Genomic DNA, 19946 nt, shown 5'->3' with positions numbered 1-19946 from the left:
TCTTCCATCTCATTTTTACAATATGATATAAAACATACATTCAAACACACATTCACTCACACAAATAGAACTTAAGCATGAAAATACTGGTGAAATACTAAGATGCATAATAAGCAATTTTTATGACATGAACATTAAAAGTAATATATAATAGTGTAAGCATATATAATGATATATATACGAGTTCAAGTCACTAATCTTCCAACTAAAGATATTAGTGACACATGCCGACAAAGATCTGGGCACTTTCTGAATTGTACAGATGAGCCTTTATCTCTCACAAAAATCAGAATTTGGGATTACATAATAAGAGTCGAGTGTTTGTCCTTGGATATAAACGTATGACAAAAACCCTGTGTTGAGAGAAGATATATGCACCATACAGACTGTGCAAATATGCCTCATGACTCCATATAATGAGATATCTGGACTCTGGGCCTCGATAATGAAAACTATGTACATGACTGAGTGAAATTAATGGAGGGGCGTATTTTTGCATAAACCAAGATGGGGGGGGGGGGATCCTCATGGACATAAACATATAAAACTGCCTTCAAGATTTTTTTTAATACTAAAATCTACATTTAATAAATGTCAAGAGGCCCAACCCTCTTATAAGTAGGTGGTAAAGTCAAAACGCACCCACAGTATAAACAAATAAACTTCATTACTCCTGCCCTGTCCCCAACCACACTACCTTGGTCAAATGCAATGCAGCTTAGCAGCTGGAGCTGGTACACCCCCACTTCTTCACCATATAGCAATAACTCACTCCTCATCCATTCACAATCCCACTCTATTCACTCCTATCTTTTAAACTCTCTTCCCTAACCTGACAGACATTCCATGCATATCCAAACCCCTCACTTTCATTCATCCACCTCATTCTTGGCACTCCTCAAATGTTCACTTCATCCACTCATTGGTTTCTACACTGCTAATCTTTCCTCATTCATTCATATTTTCCCTATGCCTAAACAACCTCAGCTTATTTTGCATTCCAATCTCCATATTTTGTCACAAATATTCAGTCTAATTCTTTCCACTTTTGCTACATTCCTAAAACCTGAATATTAGAAAAAAGTCCCCCATGCTTTAACAAGACATGGTGATAGGCACACAGTATTCTACAGGGAAAGTGCCTGCCAACTATTTCTTCAGGAATTTGTATATACCAAGAGAAGTGGTTTTTTTTTCCTATGTTCTTTAGATTTGTAAGAGCAACACCTGGTACCCAGTGGTGAGCCTGTCTGAGTGAATCACCTCCCTCCTGCGTATCTTCAAAATACATTGACATTTTCTCCATCTACAGGCGCAGCCTTACGGAGCTCTATCAACTTCATTTTCCTACACCTTTTCGTGAAAGGAGAACTGACAACAAGCATCTGCTCCTCTACTACTATAACCCACTGACTGAGAAATAATCCCACACCAATACAACATAAACAAGTCCATTACTAGTTTCCAGCCAGATATATTCAAGTGCTCAAGGTCTGTTGCAAACTACCATGAAGCTACAGTGAGACTCAAGGCAACAATTATCATTGTTACTAAATATGGATATTCATTAAACTAAGTTTTGGGGTGTTTCCATCATAATGTAGTGGGTATCCTGCAAGAGTGATCAGGGATAATGGGCAGACTGACCAACTTCCACCATAATTGTTAGAATTTGTATATTGCATTGCAGTAAGTGCTACAATGGAGTTTAACGTGCACTGTATGCAACACATCACCTAACCATTTTTATAGCTGTTCTATTCTTAAAGCCACATGTATAAACACTGTAGAACATTGAGAATTTTTTCACCTTTCCTTATTTCTCAGACATTTCCTATCCTGCTGCACAGTGGACTTCCTTAACCAACCTGAGCTATTTCTGGGCAATAGCAATACATCACACCTTTGAAGAAATATAAAGAGCTTTCCGTATCACATATACATTTTTGCTGCATGGCCAGTGAACATAACCAAAATATGGACTTTTCTTATAACCACAGAACCAAGTAACCAAGTGCCCTTTTTATACATGTATATTTTTTCTTGGAATGAGAACTTAAGTCTTTGGTGTAAACATACTTGATGGAAGTTCACAATTTGATACAAACATCTTGTAGACAACCATATGACATGTTTTCTTATAACACAAAAAAGGGTGAGATGTCCTTTTATGTATGGCTATAAATTCTTCCAATTAAATTAACACACAACCACCATATCCATTTGTTCTATGTTCATTTGAGGTCCACTATAGATAGCTACCTCAATGTAATGTAAATACTGTGCTAGAAATGAAGAGGAAAGAGACAAGAAAAGAAAAAACAAAACAAAAAGTATAAAACATAAAAACAATTATCAGCACCTGAGACCAGGTCCATAAAATCCTTAATCTATCCAGGGAGGTTTTCTTGATAGGTGAAAGACAACCCCATGTAAAGATCCTCAAATCTTCCCAGCATATCTATCTGAAGTAGGAATGCATCAGTCATTGGCACTCTTAGTAAAAAGTTCATCCCAAATCGTGACTGATTTAAGTTTATGGTGGCACGGGTTGTGGAGGCTGGTAGCAGTGTGGCCGCTGAGTGTCTGGATCCAGGAAGAGTACACCACAAACTGTTGTGAAGCCAAGTACGACGAACATAAGTTTTGGTATTCTTTGCAAACCATTGTTCATCTCGTGTGGTAAAACCTGATTGGACAATAAAGAATCAATTAAATATTTCATCAATGAGATGAGATGGATGGATCAGGTAAAAGGGACATTGAGCAGGAGGGGGTTGTCTGTTGAGCAAGAAAGGGAGAGGCAGAAAATAGGGGCAAGAGGAGAATTGCTGTGTATGATGACACTGTGATGCATGGAAGGGAATGGGAGGGGGATGGAGATAGGGAGTGGTTATGTGTGAATGATATTTTGACACAGCCTGAAGGGATTTCTCCCCATCTTCAATGTTAATGCATGAGGGGGCAGAGAATGGGGGTCGCCAATTGAATGAATTGGCCTTGCTGTGGATGTGATGTGTCTTGCTGCATTGCTTCTGACCCAGGGTGATGAATGAGATGCAGGGATGACCTGTCATCCAGGAGGAGCCAAGATGAGTCAGAGGAAGGGAGGGGTGGTGAATGGGTGGGAATGAAATGGATGGGAGTGGAATCTTGCCTTTCTGATTCTGGCTGGTTTGGACACATGGAAAGAATGAGTGAAGAAAGACTAGTAAAAGAGGTATGGAAGGCAGATGTGGAAGAAGTGAACATGAGGGGGTACCCTAGGATGAGATGGATGGATGGGGTGAAGGGGGCTTTGGGGAAGAGGGGAATGTCTGTTGAGGAAGGACAGAAGACAGGGTGAATGGAGAATGGTTGTATATGGATGATGCTGTGATACATGAGGTGGAATGGGTGGGGGGATGGGAGGGTGAGGTAGTATGTGTGAGAAAAATTTGACACAGCCCAAAGGGATTTCTAACCGTCTTATCTTTTTCTGCATGGGGGGACGGAGAGGGGAGTCGCCAATTTAATGAAGTGGCCTTGCTATGGATGTGCTGTCTCTTGTGACACTGCCTCTGACCCAGGGCAGTGGACAAGGTGCAGGGATGACCCGTCATCCAGGAGGTGCTAAGATAAGATGGAGGGTGGAGTGTTTTTAGGGATAGAATGGGTGGGAATGGTTTTATGCCTTTTTCTTTTTGGCTACCTCCCTTGTAAGGGGGAAAAAGCCTTGGTATATGTATGTATGTAAAATTCTGGCTACCTCCCATGTAAGGGGGAAAGAGCCCTTGGTATATCTATGTATGAATGATATTTTGATGCAGCCCGAAGGGATTTCTCCCCATCCACTAATTAAATGAAGTGGCCTTCCTGTGGATGTGTTATGTCTTGCTGCATTGCTTCAGACCCAGGGTGAGGGATGAGATACAGAGATGACCCGTCATCCAGGAGGAACCAAGATGAGAGGAAGGGAGGGGTGAATGGGGGTGGAATGGGTGGGAGTCGAATAATGCCTTCTGACTCTGACTACCTCCCTTGTAAGGGGGAATAGGCCCTTGGTATATGTTTGATTTAATCAGTTTATTTGTGCCAAGATGCATACTGTAAAATAATAATGATAATATATACCTCAAAGAATGTAACATAGAGGAATGTGCCACAAGCTATTCCTTGCAGAGTTCCTGAGATGAGGGCAGTGGTCAAGGTGGTCTGCATCTCTGTGATTCCCATTCCTATTCCAACTCCCACAGGTGACGTCACACAGAAGAACAAGTTGGCTGATATCATCTGCAAACAATATACAGGAACACTTACAATAAAAACTTTTTTCTCATCCAATTAGCTGTTCCCACAAAACAAGGTGGCTAGATGTGGGACAGGAGCTTCCTCGCTTCTTTCATTCTCACCAGTCATGACCCTTTCACTCCGTGCTTAAACCGTGTGAGACACTCTTCACTCTGAGGTCTGTTCTTTAGCTGAACAAAATTGTCTTGGATTAACCAAACCAAAATCTACTGAAGCATAGCATGGTGTGGCAAAGAGTATCTCATCTTGGGTGTAAAAGAATTAGTAAATAAATAAAACACAAATAAAAATAAATAGAATAAAATAAAGAAAGAAAATAGTAATACTAATAATAATAAAAATAAAATAAAATAAAATAAAATTATTGCTCAATGAACTCATGACAACTCAGTAACCAAATCGTTAGCAATCACCTGGAAGAGGGTAAGACATGACTGTACCATGTTGAACCCCAAGGACATGGCAAAGAGAATCTCATCTTGGACATAAAAAATAAATGAATAAATAATGAAAATTCATAAATAAAATAAAATATATAAAGAAAATAGTAACAATAACACCAATAACATAAAATAGATAAATAAATAAAAATATTAAAATTAAATAAAATTATTGCTCACTGAACCCATAATGACTCGGTAACCAAATCATTAGCAATTACCTGGAAGAGAGTAAGACGTGACTGTACCATGTTGAGCCCCAAGGACATGGCAATAATGCCTTTGTGGAGGATGACCACAGCAAACAGGGCCACAACATTATCAATGGTGTCTTGCAGCCCGACAGCAAGCCCTTCAAATACCTGGAAGATGAACCATAGTGATCTACTGTTGCAGCTCCCTATTCAGATTTGATACATGACTAACTAGAAAAATAGTATCTTTTTTTATTGAAATCCAGGACTTTCCTTCTATGAAGTCTATCACTTCAATGCTGAGCATAATATCGATTTTGCTGTGCCTAACCTCAGCCAATTCTATTCACCTACGTAGTCTGACCACTGATGAGACTTTCAGCTTATATGAGGTCTTGCAAGCTTCAGATCATGATCAGGCTAGGTCTATCTACCCTTTGGCAATATAAATTTGTCTAGCATTTTACAAAGCAAATTATCCCATAAGTTATACTACTGCAGGTTTAAACATGAGCCATGATGAATCAAATGTTTGCCCCTGGTCTCTTGCAAAAGACCTGCGGCCTTCAGGAAACCACCAATAGCCTCCAGGAGGGACCAAAGTCACTTAGGGAAGATATATATTGTGGGGCAAAGAATTCTGCTAACTTGCAAGATCATAATTCATGACATATACCTGCATTTCAAAATCAATTCAGCCTATAATGGTCAGAAATCCACAGGGATACTGGATGTCTAACTATATATTATGTTCTCAAGACAATCTCATTCCACCTGAACTAATGAGAATCCTTCCTTATGTAATCTAGCACAGTGACACTTACGGAATGTAGAGACAATGCAAAAAGGAGAAGGACTGATCTCAGGGAAGAATGTGATGCTGCTTCCTCAAAGATGGCATGTTCATGGGTATGTTCATGTGTTTCTATAGTTCCATAACCTTCATCTCCATTGTTGATGGACCCAGCCTCACTCCTGGAAATATGATTCAATGCATAATTCAGTCAGCCTCTAAAGTCATGAAACTCCCCCTCATATGGAAAATAATACATGTATACATATTCTAAAAGGTATGCAATCCCACACCTGCCTAACATTCATTTGTTTTCCATTTTATTTTAGCTCCTTGTGGATGATGGGACATTCCTGTTCCCCAATGCCTGGGTCAGAAGTTATGCAGCAAGACACAGCAGAGCCCAGCCAAAGCTGCCTATCCTTACCACTTCTTCACATGGTGACCCTCCCTCCATCACCCACTCAAGATTTTTTTTTTTCACTTAATCAGGGCATAAAACTAAGAACAATGATCCACAAATAAATGAAGGTAAATAGTTCCCATGCATATGGTACAAGGTGACTACATGAGGCAGAATGTGGGTATTGAGGACCCCCCCCACCTTTATGTATTTTTCTCCCACTTAAGTTTATCCATTCCACTCTCATCAACTATCCTTCTTTTTCTCTTATCTCCTCATGGATGCAGGGTCATCCCTTTCTCCTGCCCAAAGCCTGGGTCAGAAGCAATGCAGCAACACAGCACATCCACGTCAGGGCTGCTTCACTCACACAACAACACCCCTCCTCTCCATTCCCACATGCAGAAAATAGAGAAGACAGAAAGAAATCCCTTCAGGCTGCGTCAAAATATCCATACACAGCGATTCTCCACTCACCCCTGTCCCCTGCTTTTTCCCTTCCTTGCTGAAGCCCCTTTCACCCCATCCATCCATCTCATCCTCAGTCATTCCTTCAAGTTCACTCCATCCACCTCTGCCTTCCACACCTCTTATTCATTCATTCTTTCCATGTATCCAAAACATCACAATACTCTTTCATCAATCATATCTGCCAACTCCCTGTCCATCCCTGCTCTCCTCCTAACCTCATTGCTCACTTTATCCAACATTGTTATCCCTACCATACTTCTTAGATACATACATATACCAAAGGCTTTTTCCCCCTTATAAGGGAGGTAGCCAAAAAACAAAGGCATAAAAACCATCCCCACCCATTCCATCCCTAATACACTCCACTCCCCTCCACCCTCCCTCTTATCTTGGCACCTCCTGGATGATGGGTCATCACTGCATCTTGTCCACTACCCTGGGTCAGAAGCAGTGTCACAAGACAGCACATCCACAGCAAGGCCACTTCATTAAATTGGCGACCCCCCCTCTCCATCCCTTCATGCAGAATAGGAGAAGACGGGGAGAAATCCCTTCGGGGCGGTGTCAAACTTTTCTCACACATCATGCATCACATCATCCATATACTACCATTTTCCATTCACCCCTGTCTTCTGTCTTCTCCCATCCTTCCTCAACAGACATTCTCCTCTTCCCCAAAGCCCCTTTCACCCCATCCATCCATCTCATCCTAGGTCGCCCCCTCATGTTCACTCCCTCCACATCTGCCTTCCATACCTCTTTCAGCCACCATATCTCCCAACTCCCTTACCACCCCTATTCTCCTCCTCACCTCCTCATTTCTCACTCTATCCAGCCTAGTGACCCCCATCATACATCTCAAACACATTCTAACTCCTTCTCTCTTCCTCTCTTATGTTCCATGTTTCTGCCCCATACAGTGCTGTTGGCACAATCACTCCTTCATACAATCTCCTCTTAGCATCCATTCCCAAATGTCTATTTCTCATTACACTTTTTAATCCACCAAGGCATTTACTCATTTTTCTCAATCTACATTCTACCTCCACCTCCACTCCTCCCTTTCCCACCACATTCGCATCCAAGTATCTAAAACTATCCACTTCCTCCAGTTGTTCTCCCTTAATGCTCACTTCCAGTTTGCTGCCACTTTCACCCCTTGTACATCTCATCACCTTACTTTTACCCACATTTATCTTCAACTTTATTCTTTCACACTCTCCTAAACTCTGTCACCAACTTCCTCAATCCCTCCTCTGATCCTGCTACAAGTGCAGTGTCATCTGCAAACAACAGCTGGCTCACCTCCCACATTTTCCATTTTCTTTAACCATCTCCAATCCCTGACCCACCACCCTTGCATTTACCTCTTGCACCACCCCATCCATGTACAAGTTGAACAGCCAGGGCAACATAACACATCCCTGACAAAGTCCCACCTTTACCTCAAACCACTCATTCTCTCCATTTCTAATCCTGACACATGCTCTACTACTCTTGTAAAAGCTCTTGACAGCTTCTAAGAGCTTTCCTCCTTTCCTCCTTCTTAGATACTTCATCTTAAACACATTTAAACTTCTTCATATAATCTTCTCTTTGCATCCATTCCCACTTCTTTGAGTATATTTTTTTCACCTCTGTCCCCAGTGATAAGGGGAGGAAAGAATTCTGTCACCACATTTCCCATGCGGGTCATAAAAGGTAGCTAAGAAGGATGGAATGATGGGATTAGGTATCCTGCTCTGTGAGATTATCCTACAAGAAGTCAAGGCATAAGAGGGTCTAGAGGGTGATTTCTAACCAGAACCATAAGATTTGGGTCACTAAATGTGCATGGCTGAGCGGGTTAGGGCGTCATTACTTGCGGCGAAGGTCGAGGTGAGGGCGGTTCGAATCCTGCCACCAGCAAAGTTGAGCCAAGGGCATGGTTCATTAAATTCCATGCTACAAAGCCCTCTGTGAGGGGCACCATCCTAGCCTCCCGATAGGGGGGAGTGTGTGATCTTAAATGAAAGAGATAAGCAATATGTTTGTGAGAAGGAGAGTCTTAAGAGAAAACATCATAATGGAGGGATAACTGCAGTACAAGAGTAGCATCATTCCTCTAGAAACAGAGTTTACTCTCACATCAACAAAATGATTTGTGGGTCTAGTCTATAGGGGTGCTCCAAAACAGTCCCTAAAGAGGTGGCTGCATGGTACTGTGCAATCAATACGCCATAACATGCTTTCAATACCCCTGTATGGAGTATTAAGTCTTTGGGGGAAAAAATATGCTATAACTTGGCCACCTCCTTTATAAGGGGAATTAAGGCTACTGCATATGTGTGAAGAGTGCAAAATAACAATGATTATTCCTAACTTTCTATGCCCCAACATGTCTGGGTGGATATGCAAGTTTTCACATATGGGTACAATGTGCTTGTGGTATGAAGGTGTTGGAATGGCTTTGAATGTGCATGTGTATTGACAGTTCAAGGCATCACATAAACCAGACAAGATGCAAACATATCTACTACTTACATATGAACCCTTACTATTTGTAGCCATTTTGGCTTCAAGCCCAATAGACTTAACCTCAGTTCCCTTGCATATGGAGTAAATGTGCTACCCAAGAGCTACTTAGAATTCCAGAAAATACAACCCTATACACGAAGAACCCAATACAGCTGGAAGAGGAAATAAAAATAATATTAAAAGAAAACTTACCTAATTGATGCTGTTAAATCTGGTCTGCCTGTGATTCCACTCAAGCTATGTTCCCGTTGTAAATTTTGTCTTCGGTCCTCTGGAGTGTCGAAAAGGGACTGACTTTCAGCAGGACTGCAATGATGAACATAATACATATCACTGCAACAAATAAATAAATTTTAAATTTCAAAAGAATTCAGACATTTGTTTGAATATACTGAAGGATGGAGGTAGAGGTAAGGTTTACTACAGACCACCCCGGTTCAATAATTACCTAGTAGCCAACAGAAATATAAAAAAAGATCACCACTATGATCAATCAAGGGTTAATTAGATACCTTTAAACCCTAAATAAAAGGTGATGAGGGTTGAATAAAACCTGAAATTTATATTCTGTCACTGATAACCAGAGCAGGGCACATTCCTTGGTACATTCCATTTTAGTTTGGCTGCAGTTAGCACTCCCAAACTATTAAAGCAATAAAGTGCCAGTATAGTATGTGGCCTACAAAATTTTTCTTTAGTATGTGGCCTACCAGACTTTTATTTCAGTATGAACTTGTCTCTTGAGCTTTAATAGTTTGGGAGCACAAACTACAGCCAAACTAAAGCGGAATGCACCAAAGAATATGCTCAACTCTGCTCATAATCAGTGCTTTCATCCTTGGAGACACTATCATGCTGATGAGATGGAATCATATAGGCAGTAAAGAAGAGACTTAAGGATGGCAGTGTTCAAAAGTAATCAGCATTCTTCTTTGAGTAGAGATTAGAATCCAATAAGGAAGAATACTTAATCAAAATTGCCTATGAGGAGCCAGAAATATATATAAAGACAATATCCATCATCTACAAGTTAAAAAATACCTGTTCAGCAGAGAGGTTTCTTTGTAGTCTAAAACAAGCTGTTCAACTGTCAGAACTAGAAGGAACCCAAAGAGGACAACAAACTCGGCTACTGGGAATGAGTTTTGGACCATATATTCATCTATTAGAATGTCAATCTGTTCTTGGACATCAGGGAAGAGGTCCATAATGCATGTCCCCATAAAGACTCCACCCGCAAAACATGACATTAAACTGAGCCATGATTGGTATCTGTAAAAGAATGGAGAAATGTTATAATAATCTTTTAAAAAAAAAAAATTGTGTCATTCATTACAATAAACAATGAAAAAATGTAGATCAGAAAGGAGAGAGAGATATATCACATGGTCAATTCTATTGACAACTACTATTAGAGAAAAAAAAAACTATCACCTAAAGTTTGCCATTTCTGTTATCCTGTGGTTACATGATTCTAAGTAGCTATACTTCTACCCTCTAGGAGCACTTGGTGAAATCATTATATCAACAAAATTACAAAAGTATTATCACATAAGTTTTGAGTTAGAATGACAGTAAGTTTGTAATCCCCTCCTAAAGTCAGACCTGAGGAGCATACTTGGTAAAAATTCATCCTTTACATCTTGATCATGACACAAACACATAAGAAAAGATATACTGCTTGCATAATTTTCCAAGGGATGCTTTTACAGTCCATATCTTCATTTCAATGTATCTAAATATAAATAATAACAAGAACAGTGCATCACGTGACACCACATATGAACTCACTTTAATCTTCTGGATGTCTCATGTGTATGTCGAATGTGTCTCACAAAACACAAGGGAAACATGGAGCATATGAAAGTGATGACAAACATCACCACCAACACAACTCCTTTTATGGTTATTATGTCCAACATCTTGATGGCTACCTGATATCTGTAAAATAGATTAAATCGATATATAAATCTGTCTGTTACCCCAGGTCTCTCTTGCAAAAGACTCAAAGCTACCTGTAACTAGCAACAGCCCCCAGATTGGCCATTAATTCACTCAGGTAAGAAGTATTGTGTTGTTGTCTGGGTTGGGCTTGGATGGGACAGTGTAATATGAAGTGTTCTGAATCTTCTTTGAGATGATTGCATCTGGAGCAGTTTGTTTATGTGGCCAGAACTATTCTGTGTTGGCACTGTTTCAGTGCTGGATGTAGATCTAAATGCAGTAGTGCAAGTGTGACTCAAACTCTGCCTTAAATTCATTAACATTGTTGGCCTGAATTATATTTTCATCTATACACCTGTGTGGAAAGCTATGCTTATTCATATCTATTTCAAACAGTTGCTTTTCTTTTTACAAACTACTCTTTGTTTATCTTTCATCTCATACCAGCAGGTCCTCTATCCATTTTTTCTATATCTTTCTCTAATCTATCATTATCATGTGACCTCTCTCTTCACTCTTCCAATGTGGGAAGTTCCATTTTTTTCAGTCTTTCCTCAGATGCCTTATCATTTAAGTTTGGGATCATCTTTGTTGCTACCCTTCCCATCCCACTGTGCTGCATTTTCTCTTTCTCCACTTTGGTTGCTACAACTCCACTGAACCTCCATCCACCCTTTGTCCTTACATATAAGAACATAAGAATGAAGGAGACTGCAAGAGACCATAAGGCCTACTAGGCAGCTCCGTATCCATCACCACCTGCCATCCCCATCCATAAAGTTGTCTAATCGTTTCTTAAAACAACTGATAGTTTCAGCGCTTACTACATGATTACCCAATTTTTGTCCCTTTAGTCCTACCTCTTTGTGGTGCTAATATAAAACGGAATCAATACTCATATCAGAGTAATGACTGCATGTTAACATGCAACCAATACTTAGGGACAATTTTTGAGAGCCCCTATGGACTAGAGCCACACATCATTTGTCTATGTTAGAGCTTAAACTTCTACTCATAAAGTAATGATGATACGTTTCTGCTACTGTTGTCCTTCATTTATTCTGTTACCTTAAATCAATCCTTTACCACTTCTATGATTCTTCCCTTTCCTGATCCGTTTGTGGTGGACAGGTGAAAAAATTCTGATACCATGTACTCATGTGTGTCATAACAGGCGACTAAATGGAATGGTATGATGGGACTAGGTATCCTCCACTATCTATTTCTTCTACAAAAAGCCAAAATATAGTAATTGACCAATTATCTTAAAACTTACTAGTTCATGTTATCATGATTAATACAAACACAAATCATTGATCATCCATGGAAAATAGATACATAGGACAAGTGGGATCATAAAAAATGTTCACAAAATTATACAAATCACTAAAAACTATGAATAATCTGTATCTATAAAAGGTCAATTCACCCTTATCTTACTAGCATCACTACAAACATACACTACCTCACAATCTAATTCAGTCATATTACACTTGGTTAGGTTACGTTATAACAGGTCATTAGGTTTAGATGGGTACTGTAATTTGTAAATATACTATGCAAACTTCTGCAATTTTAACTTACTCCAATATAAAACTGAATGGTTATTACATTGGAAAGTATCAGATGAAGAGTTGGTGAATACTAGGCTGAATGGTAAAATTCCAGAATCACACACAAATATTTATCATAAACTTACAGTCCAATAGCTCTTAACCTAACGTGACCATTCTTTTAAAAACAAAAAAAGGAAAGTGAGAAATGTGTTGGCATAATACTAGAATAGAACCCAAAATGATACACCTACACAATATAGCAATAGAAAATTAAATATTCATTTTGAAAATTAAAATACAGCATAATAATATAAATTTTTCTTGGCAGAAATCAATAACAAAAAACTGCTATAAGCAATACACTAATGAATGGAGCACCTACAACTGCTTGAGATGCCATCTTTGTTTTGATAGAGGCAGAAGTCTAAGAAATTAAAGTATGATAAAGTCGTCTATTTCTAACCAAACCTACCTAACCTAACCTGCATTTAGTAATGTGGCACTTATAATTCTAGAGGTCATCAGGGCTGTTATCTTTAACCTCCACCTCCATCAAAACAAAGATGGTGTTTCAAGCAGTCGCCATGGCTTCACTCATTAGACATTACTGTGTTGCTTTTAGCATCTTTTTCTGTCATTGATTTCTGCCAAGAAAAATGTATGTTACATTGATGTATTATAATTTGCAAAATATTTAATTTTCCACTGCTATACCACCTAGGTGTGCACTTCTAAAAAAAATACCCCCCCAAAATTGATTAGATTACAACCTCATGACCTCATCCATACCAGGGTCAGTTCTTCAACTAAACAAAATTCATCTGACACTGCCTGTGACTGTGTTCACACTTAACACTACTCTTCTGCTACATTCAATATTGACCTCCTTATCATTCAAGGAAATTTACAACAAAATGTTGGGCACTAAACCTCTGTAACAACAACAGAGTTCTTTTAGGAGCTTACACTAACACTAATTCGGAAAACTCTGAGAGGGGTATTTATGGATCACTCGATTAGAAAAACAACAACATTGAGAGCTATGCCCATCATGAGCAACGGGCATGACTCACTATCACTCAACTACAATTATTTATGGTTTTCTTTCCATATTATTCATCTACCACATTCGTACTCACCAATTCAAAATCCAAACACCAGTCATTTCAATTTTCGCCTATGAGAATAATTCAATAGTATTTAATAACTTTTTGACTGCATTATGATTATATAATAATACGACAATTCAGACCGATGACATATCCTTACAAGTACCATAACAAACTTGTAACTCACTTTCTTTTCAGCTTAAAGGAAGTCTACATTTGATACAATGTGAAAAACTTTTTTCGATGATGTTTACATAATCTAGATTACGCTCTATAATGTCTACAAACATACTTTTGTTTACACTACAATGACCTTGTTCTTACAAGTACTACAGGTACTTCGTGAACGATCAAGAACGATCACAAATACAGTGAAAGTAATGCAACACGTTTGCAATATATTCCTCTCAGTGGTTGTATAGAATTAAAAAAGAGCATTACTACCTACTCTCTTTAATTTCGAAGTTCAGAATAACGGCAGGTATTGATTTCTCGACACCTTTGTGTCTTATATTTGGGAGAGACTGAAATAGCTGCATTTGCAGACTTAGTTTCTCCAGAGGCACGGGACAATATCAACAACCATTCTTTTTTTATTTATAAGGGACTAGATCCTATCACCACGATGACAAGGGAATGGTTTACCAAGACTTATTACTGCCACACAAACATCCCAGAACATACAACCCTTCGTAATATGAGGTGGAAGGAAATCTACGGACGCATTCAAGAAAATACCCGACCAGCCACCAACACCTGAGTACTCAAGCTCAACTCCAACAGTCTTCAAGACAGCAAGAAGGGAGCCGGAAGATCCACATTGTCACGTTGAAGCCCTGTCTCTTTTACATAATTAACAAATGGGATACTACTAAACGAAACTAAGTAAGTGAAAGATCACGTCCATGTGCGTGAAGATGTATTTACCTAATTGTAAATTGGGGGAAATAGCCAACTGTATATGTCTGTATGTATGTATGTAATATACGGAACTGTCTATGGTCATGGGATTCCGTCCCAATATCTCGATGCTTTAATTTATTTCTATTACCTGCCTGTAATGTTTCTTTTTTCACAAACGCTCCAAAACAAATTGAGAAGTACTACATGGTATCGTTTGTATCAAATACCATGTATAGGATGGCATAAATATATCAAATTCAAATGTTTAAAGTAGGATGAAGTTAATTTTACAATATACGATAATAATAAAAAAGATTCATTCAAGCGATGAAATCAGATTTCAAACGCTGTAATCAAATTGTTACATGCACCTTAGTGAATGCATACTTTAATGAAAGTAAAAGAAGCGAGAGAGCTTAGATAAGGGGTACCTTTTCCCGACCGCCTAACTGGTCATATCTGCTTTTCAATATATTTACGCTTGTGCTAGTAGTCACATTTTCAGCTAGTCTATTCCCCTTAGTCACTACCCTTGAATTAAAAAAAATATATTCCTCTTTACTGTTCGGTGGCGCGGTTTCTATAACCTCTTGTTTCTCCGTGGCAGTCTCTGGCAATCATCTATAAATATTCTTCACCCTCAACCTTTCAAGATTTTGAAAGTTTTTATCATATCTCCTCAGGTCCTTCGTTCTTCAAGTGTGGTGAGTCTTAGTCTAGCTAATCTCTCCTCATATGAACTTTTTTCCGGGACTAGTTTAGTAGCTATTCTTTGTACCCATTCCAGCATCTTTATGTCATCTATCATGTATGGATTAAAGGATTACAAAGGCGGAGCATGCCGACAGGAGACCATCCTTGTAAACAATACTCAAGGCGCGGCCTCATGATTGCCTTATGTAGAGATATCATTATATTCACATCAAGACTTTTTTTTTTTTTTTTCTAAGCCCCAGCGTTTAATAAGTCTTTACTGCAGCCTTAGCAAATTGTCTCAAGGGCTTAAAATCACAAGTAATTATGACTTCAAGATTTGTTTTCCTCTTGTATTTCCACAGCCTGGGTTCTTCCAATTTGCTGACATTACATTTATCTTCATTAAATTGGAGAGAACATTTCTGGTTCCATTTCTTCAATACATTCAAATTTTGTTGTAGGGTCATGCCATCTTCTGCAGTTCTTATCCCGATGATCATATTTTGCACCATTAGCGAAGTATGATATCTCACACACATATTAATCAATAAGTAAATAAATTAATAAGTAAATGAATAAATAGATAAAATATGAATATGTAAATAATTGAATAAGAATAGGCTTTTTGACGCCATGCCGGTGTCATACACATTCGATTTTCTCTTAAATTGAGACTCCCACTTAAAAAAATTATAAATAAAATAAATATATGAATACATAGAACAAAATAGAATAGAAATATATGACGATGACAATGTGCATTTCATAGGCAACAGCCAGCGTTTCTATCTTTGGGGACGAAAGCAGACAGAAAAGGTGATTCGTGTAGGCGATCGAGGAGAGAAGGCAAGAACAGAACTGAGGGATGGTAAAGGGTCTGGGCTTGGGCCTAGGCCTGGACTTCGGCCTGGGCCTGGGCTTTGGCATGGGCCTCGGCCTGGACGTAAGCCTGGCCTCACCTCGTCCTCGGCCTTAATGTGGGCATTGGCCTGGGCCTCAGCCTCGTCCTGGGCCCGGGCCTTGGTCTGTGGATGGGCCTGGGCCCCTTGCCATGGCCCCGGTCTGGGCCCTGGGCCCTGGCCTGGGTCTCTGCCTGGGCCTCGGTCTGGGTCTGGGCCCGGGCCCGGGTAGAGACCCAGGACGAGGCCCACGATTAGGCCAGGGCCCAGTCCGAGACCCGGGCAAAGGCACAGGCCCAGGTCCAGGCCGCTGCCCAGGCCGAGGGATGGTAGAAATCGAAGGTTATTTATAGTCGGTATTTTAGCGATTGTCAGAAAAAATTGGACAAGTTCTTTCTAGATTTGTGAACGAAATTATAAATGGGTCTAGATTGAACTTATGCAACTAGAATATTGTATATTCGCAATTTTATGTTTTCATTTGCAGTGGAATATTTGAGCTATAGTGCGGATGCACACACACACACACGACTCGATAACGCAGTGGTAGAGTTCCCGCCCGCCACCACGGTGGTCTGGGTTGGAATCACGTCCCGGGCTGAAATAATATTAGTATCACTGCGCTGCGAGTCGTTACTCCAATTGTCGTGGGCGGGGAGTTGGGTGTGTGTATACGTGTAAGGTCAGAGCATTACCCATAGATCGGTCATATATGAGCTGTGAGTCCACTTCTGGTAGGGAAATAACTGTCGATCACGAGTCCAACACGTGATCCAAGACCATGGTGAATCACACACCGGCTTCACGGTGTGGTGTTACCGAGCTCGACCGTTAATTCAGTGACCTGAGTTCGAGTCCAGCCCAGTATCGTTGCACTGCGAGCCGGCACTCTAACGCTGGTAGGCAAGGAGTAGTATGTGTGTAAGGTCACAACATTACTCATAGATCGGGCCATATATGAGATCAGAGGTCTCAACCAGGAGGGTAATAGCTGCTGATCACGAGTTCAGCACGTGATCCAAGGCCATGGCGAATCACACATGCACACAATAATCGTGTTCAAGTGAATAAGAGACCAAGGGCCAATGGCAGAAAATTTTAAACAGTCGAGAAGAATTTCTGAGCTGTTAAGCCTCACGCTTATTCGGAGAAAAATAAAAAATAAATAAATTGCCATGATTTGAGCTGGAAGGCAAATACGGATAGTGAAAATGGGATTTGTTTCAGAATTGAGGTTGGGCGCCAAGAGTAATATGGCTCGCTCTAAGTGCGAGAAACGGTGGGGTGACGACTGTGCGTTTCAAGTCGTATCCCAAGGCGGTCTACCAGCGAGGGAGGACGGAAGAGACTGACGGAGAAAGCGAGCTAGGCTCGTAGTGTGATGCTTCGAGGCGATCTGCATCTTCGGCGATTCCGTCCAGCTTATATACCCAAGTCAGGTCATGACCCGTGCTCTTAATTGACGCAAGAGCAAGGTGTCGATGACTGGGAAACAAGACGCAATACTTTCTCAGGCCGTTGATCTAACCAAGATGGAATGTATGGCTGGTTCTGCATGTGCGTTCTTCAAAGAACCTTTGTCCGTTCCGACGCAGCCGGCCAAAGTGTAGGTATTCTTGGTCATTGTGGGAGAGACAGGCTCCGTTCTTGGGCAGCTGACTTAACCAGGATGGAATGTATGGAAATAACACTGCACGTGCGTTTCCTCAAAAACCGCTTGTGTGACCCACATGGCCGAGTGATGCGGGCGATTCCCTTGGGACCTCGTGGGTCAAGGAGTCATGAGATACTGTGCGGAAAACTTCCCTAACAGAAATAAAAACAAATAGATAACTATGAATAGATAACAAAAAACAAATTAATAAGTAGAAATAGAAACAAATAAACTAATCAGCAGGAATGAAAAAAAAAACATATGAGTAAGTGAAAAAATCACTCCACCGAATGAGACTGAGTGAAATTATCCCTTTTTTCAGTATACAGGCTCACCGGAAACTCGTAACATAGAACATAAGAATGAAGGAGACTGCAAGAGACCATAAGGCCTGCACTAGGCAGTTCCATATCTATATTATCACCTATCATTCCCATTCATAAAGCAGTCCTAGTAATTGATCAGGGAAAGAAATCGCTAAACATCTTTAACTAGCGTCTGCAGAAATACTGTGGCTCCGCACAAGTCATAAAAAGAGTAGAAGCGCTGGTAAACTACAGCCCATTGCAACAAGAAGGCCACAAAATTATATACCTATCTGCGTTTGTAGAACTTCGTTTTCAATTTAACGTGACGGAAGTTTCAAATGACACAATGGGAAAGGTTTTCCTCAGTTCGGTCGGAATATGGTTGAGATATTTTTCTCTTTTAAGGGTTTGACTTACCCTATATTTGGTTCGATTGCTTCAAAGTTTCCGCAGTTTGTAGGGCAGAATAAGTCAAAATTGAATGTTGTAGGCAACCCGAATCTCAGCTTCCTTTGTAATGATCACCGGAAACACTTCCACTGACGTTTGAAATGGGACTGTCCTTCCTCTTGTGGAGCAGTTGAATTCAAACGCCTCCCGCCAAACGGTTTTAACGGTTATTGTCACTTTCTGTTGCACCAGCCTGGCCACCAGTGTCATTGATCCTGCTGGCACAGGCGGGTCGCCCACAAACGTCACAGTTGAAAGGGAAAGGTGGAAAGTTATCAATGTGATTGACCAAATAGAAAAAGAGCGGTTTTCTTTGTCTTTGTTCTGTTGATAAAGAATTGCATAATGATGATGGGGAACACCATGAATCAGCTTATCACTTTCAGCGCGATGACCTACAAGAATTCTGCACTCGTCAGGGACACCCATTGTCCGTCAGACCAGAAATAGAACTTGAGGCTCAATATCCCGATCCTAACAAAATTGTCGTTAGGGTCGTGGTGTCATAAATAAATAAATAAATAAATAGATAAATAAACAAATAAATAAATATAAATATCGAGACGCATAGGTCATTAAATTGTATCTAAGTTTGGTTCTGAAAAAGCTTAGGTTAATGCTTCCCCGAACTTCATGGATTGAGATGATAACTGGTAATGGAGATGGAACTGCCTAGAGATGGCCTTGTGATCTATTGCAGTATCCCCTAGTCTTATATTTATCTATTTATAATTATTATTATCATCATCATCATCATTGTTATTATTATTATTATTATTATTATTATTATTATTATTATTATTATTATTATCATTATTATTATTATTGCTGTTGTTATTATTATTATTATTATCATTATTATTTAGAACATGTCGAGGGATGGGTCGCTCTACGAATTATCACATTGGGCTATTTTTCCCTCAACTTCCGATCAGTTGGCGGTATCGCCCACCAGAATTTTTTCCGCCGTAAAATCACTAAAGGAAACTATTTCGTTTTCTCAACAATTCACATAGAATACCATTCGATGCACTGGAGGATTTTCCCCCCTCCAGCATGTCAGATTCCTTTCCGAAAGCTACGGGCTGCAAATCTCTTCCAACAGTCGGAGGAAATATAGCCCAGTATGATAACGCCATTACAGTTTACTGACCTCAGATACAGATTACAGAGGTACGGGACACCATCGTTAGTACGTAGAAAGACAAGTAGGACAACCAAGTACCGTGGGTCGTGGCGGCGACGGGGCATAGTCACCTCAAGTCCTTATTTGGTCTGAATGGAATCGTCAGGACTAGACTTTGTTGACATTCACCTGC

At 40.0% G+C, this 19946-nt stretch overlaps 1 protein-coding gene across 10 annotated transcripts; it reads right to left on the bottom strand.

Moving 5' to 3' along the window:
- Positions 1–605: 605 nt before the first annotated feature.
- Positions 606–19893, bottom strand: LOC143021927 (zinc transporter ZIP1-like). 10 transcript variants are annotated; one of them, XM_076179801.1, is made up of 8 exons: positions 19853–19893; positions 10900–11049; positions 10150–10380; positions 9301–9414; positions 5749–5899; positions 4952–5092; positions 4114–4272; positions 606–2689 (listed from the first exon to the last, which is right to left on the bottom strand). In XM_076179801.1, the coding sequence occupies exons 1-8, from the start codon at positions 19876–19878 to the stop codon at positions 2537–2539; spliced, it is 1125 nt and encodes a 374-aa protein (XP_076035916.1). In that variant the 5' UTR covers positions 19879–19893; the 3' UTR covers positions 606–2536. The 10 variants fall into 10 exon arrangements, with proteins under 10 accessions (XP_076035916.1, XP_076035934.1, XP_076035958.1 ...); XM_076179819.1 differs by lacking the exon at positions 19853–19893 and adding an exon at positions 18595–18851; XM_076179843.1 differs by lacking the exon at positions 19853–19893 and adding an exon at positions 13905–14055.
- Between the last annotated feature and the right edge of the window lie 53 nt (positions 19894–19946).

The sequence above is a fragment of the Oratosquilla oratoria genome, chromosome 3 (genome assembly GCF_046742065.1).
Source record: "Oratosquilla oratoria isolate Oo_2021 chromosome 3, ASM4674206v1, whole genome shotgun sequence".
In the NCBI taxonomy this organism is placed as follows: domain Eukaryota; kingdom Metazoa; phylum Arthropoda; class Malacostraca; order Stomatopoda; family Squillidae; genus Oratosquilla; species Oratosquilla oratoria.
Note: the sequence above shows the minus strand (reverse complement) of the source record. Positions and strands in the feature narration are given on the sequence as shown.

Coding starts and splice junctions, on each gene's coding strand:
- LOC143021927 (XM_076179801.1), bottom strand. CDS start 19,878: ATGCCCCGTCGCCGCCACGACCCACG. Junction 5,093..5,748: donor TTGCATTGTCTCTACATTCC/GTAAGTGTCACT, acceptor TTCATCTTCCAG/GTATTTGAAGGGCTTGCTGT. Junction 2,690..4,113: donor TCTATGTTACATTCTTTGAG/GTATATATTATC, acceptor TTGTCCAATCAG/GTTTTACCACACGAGATGAA.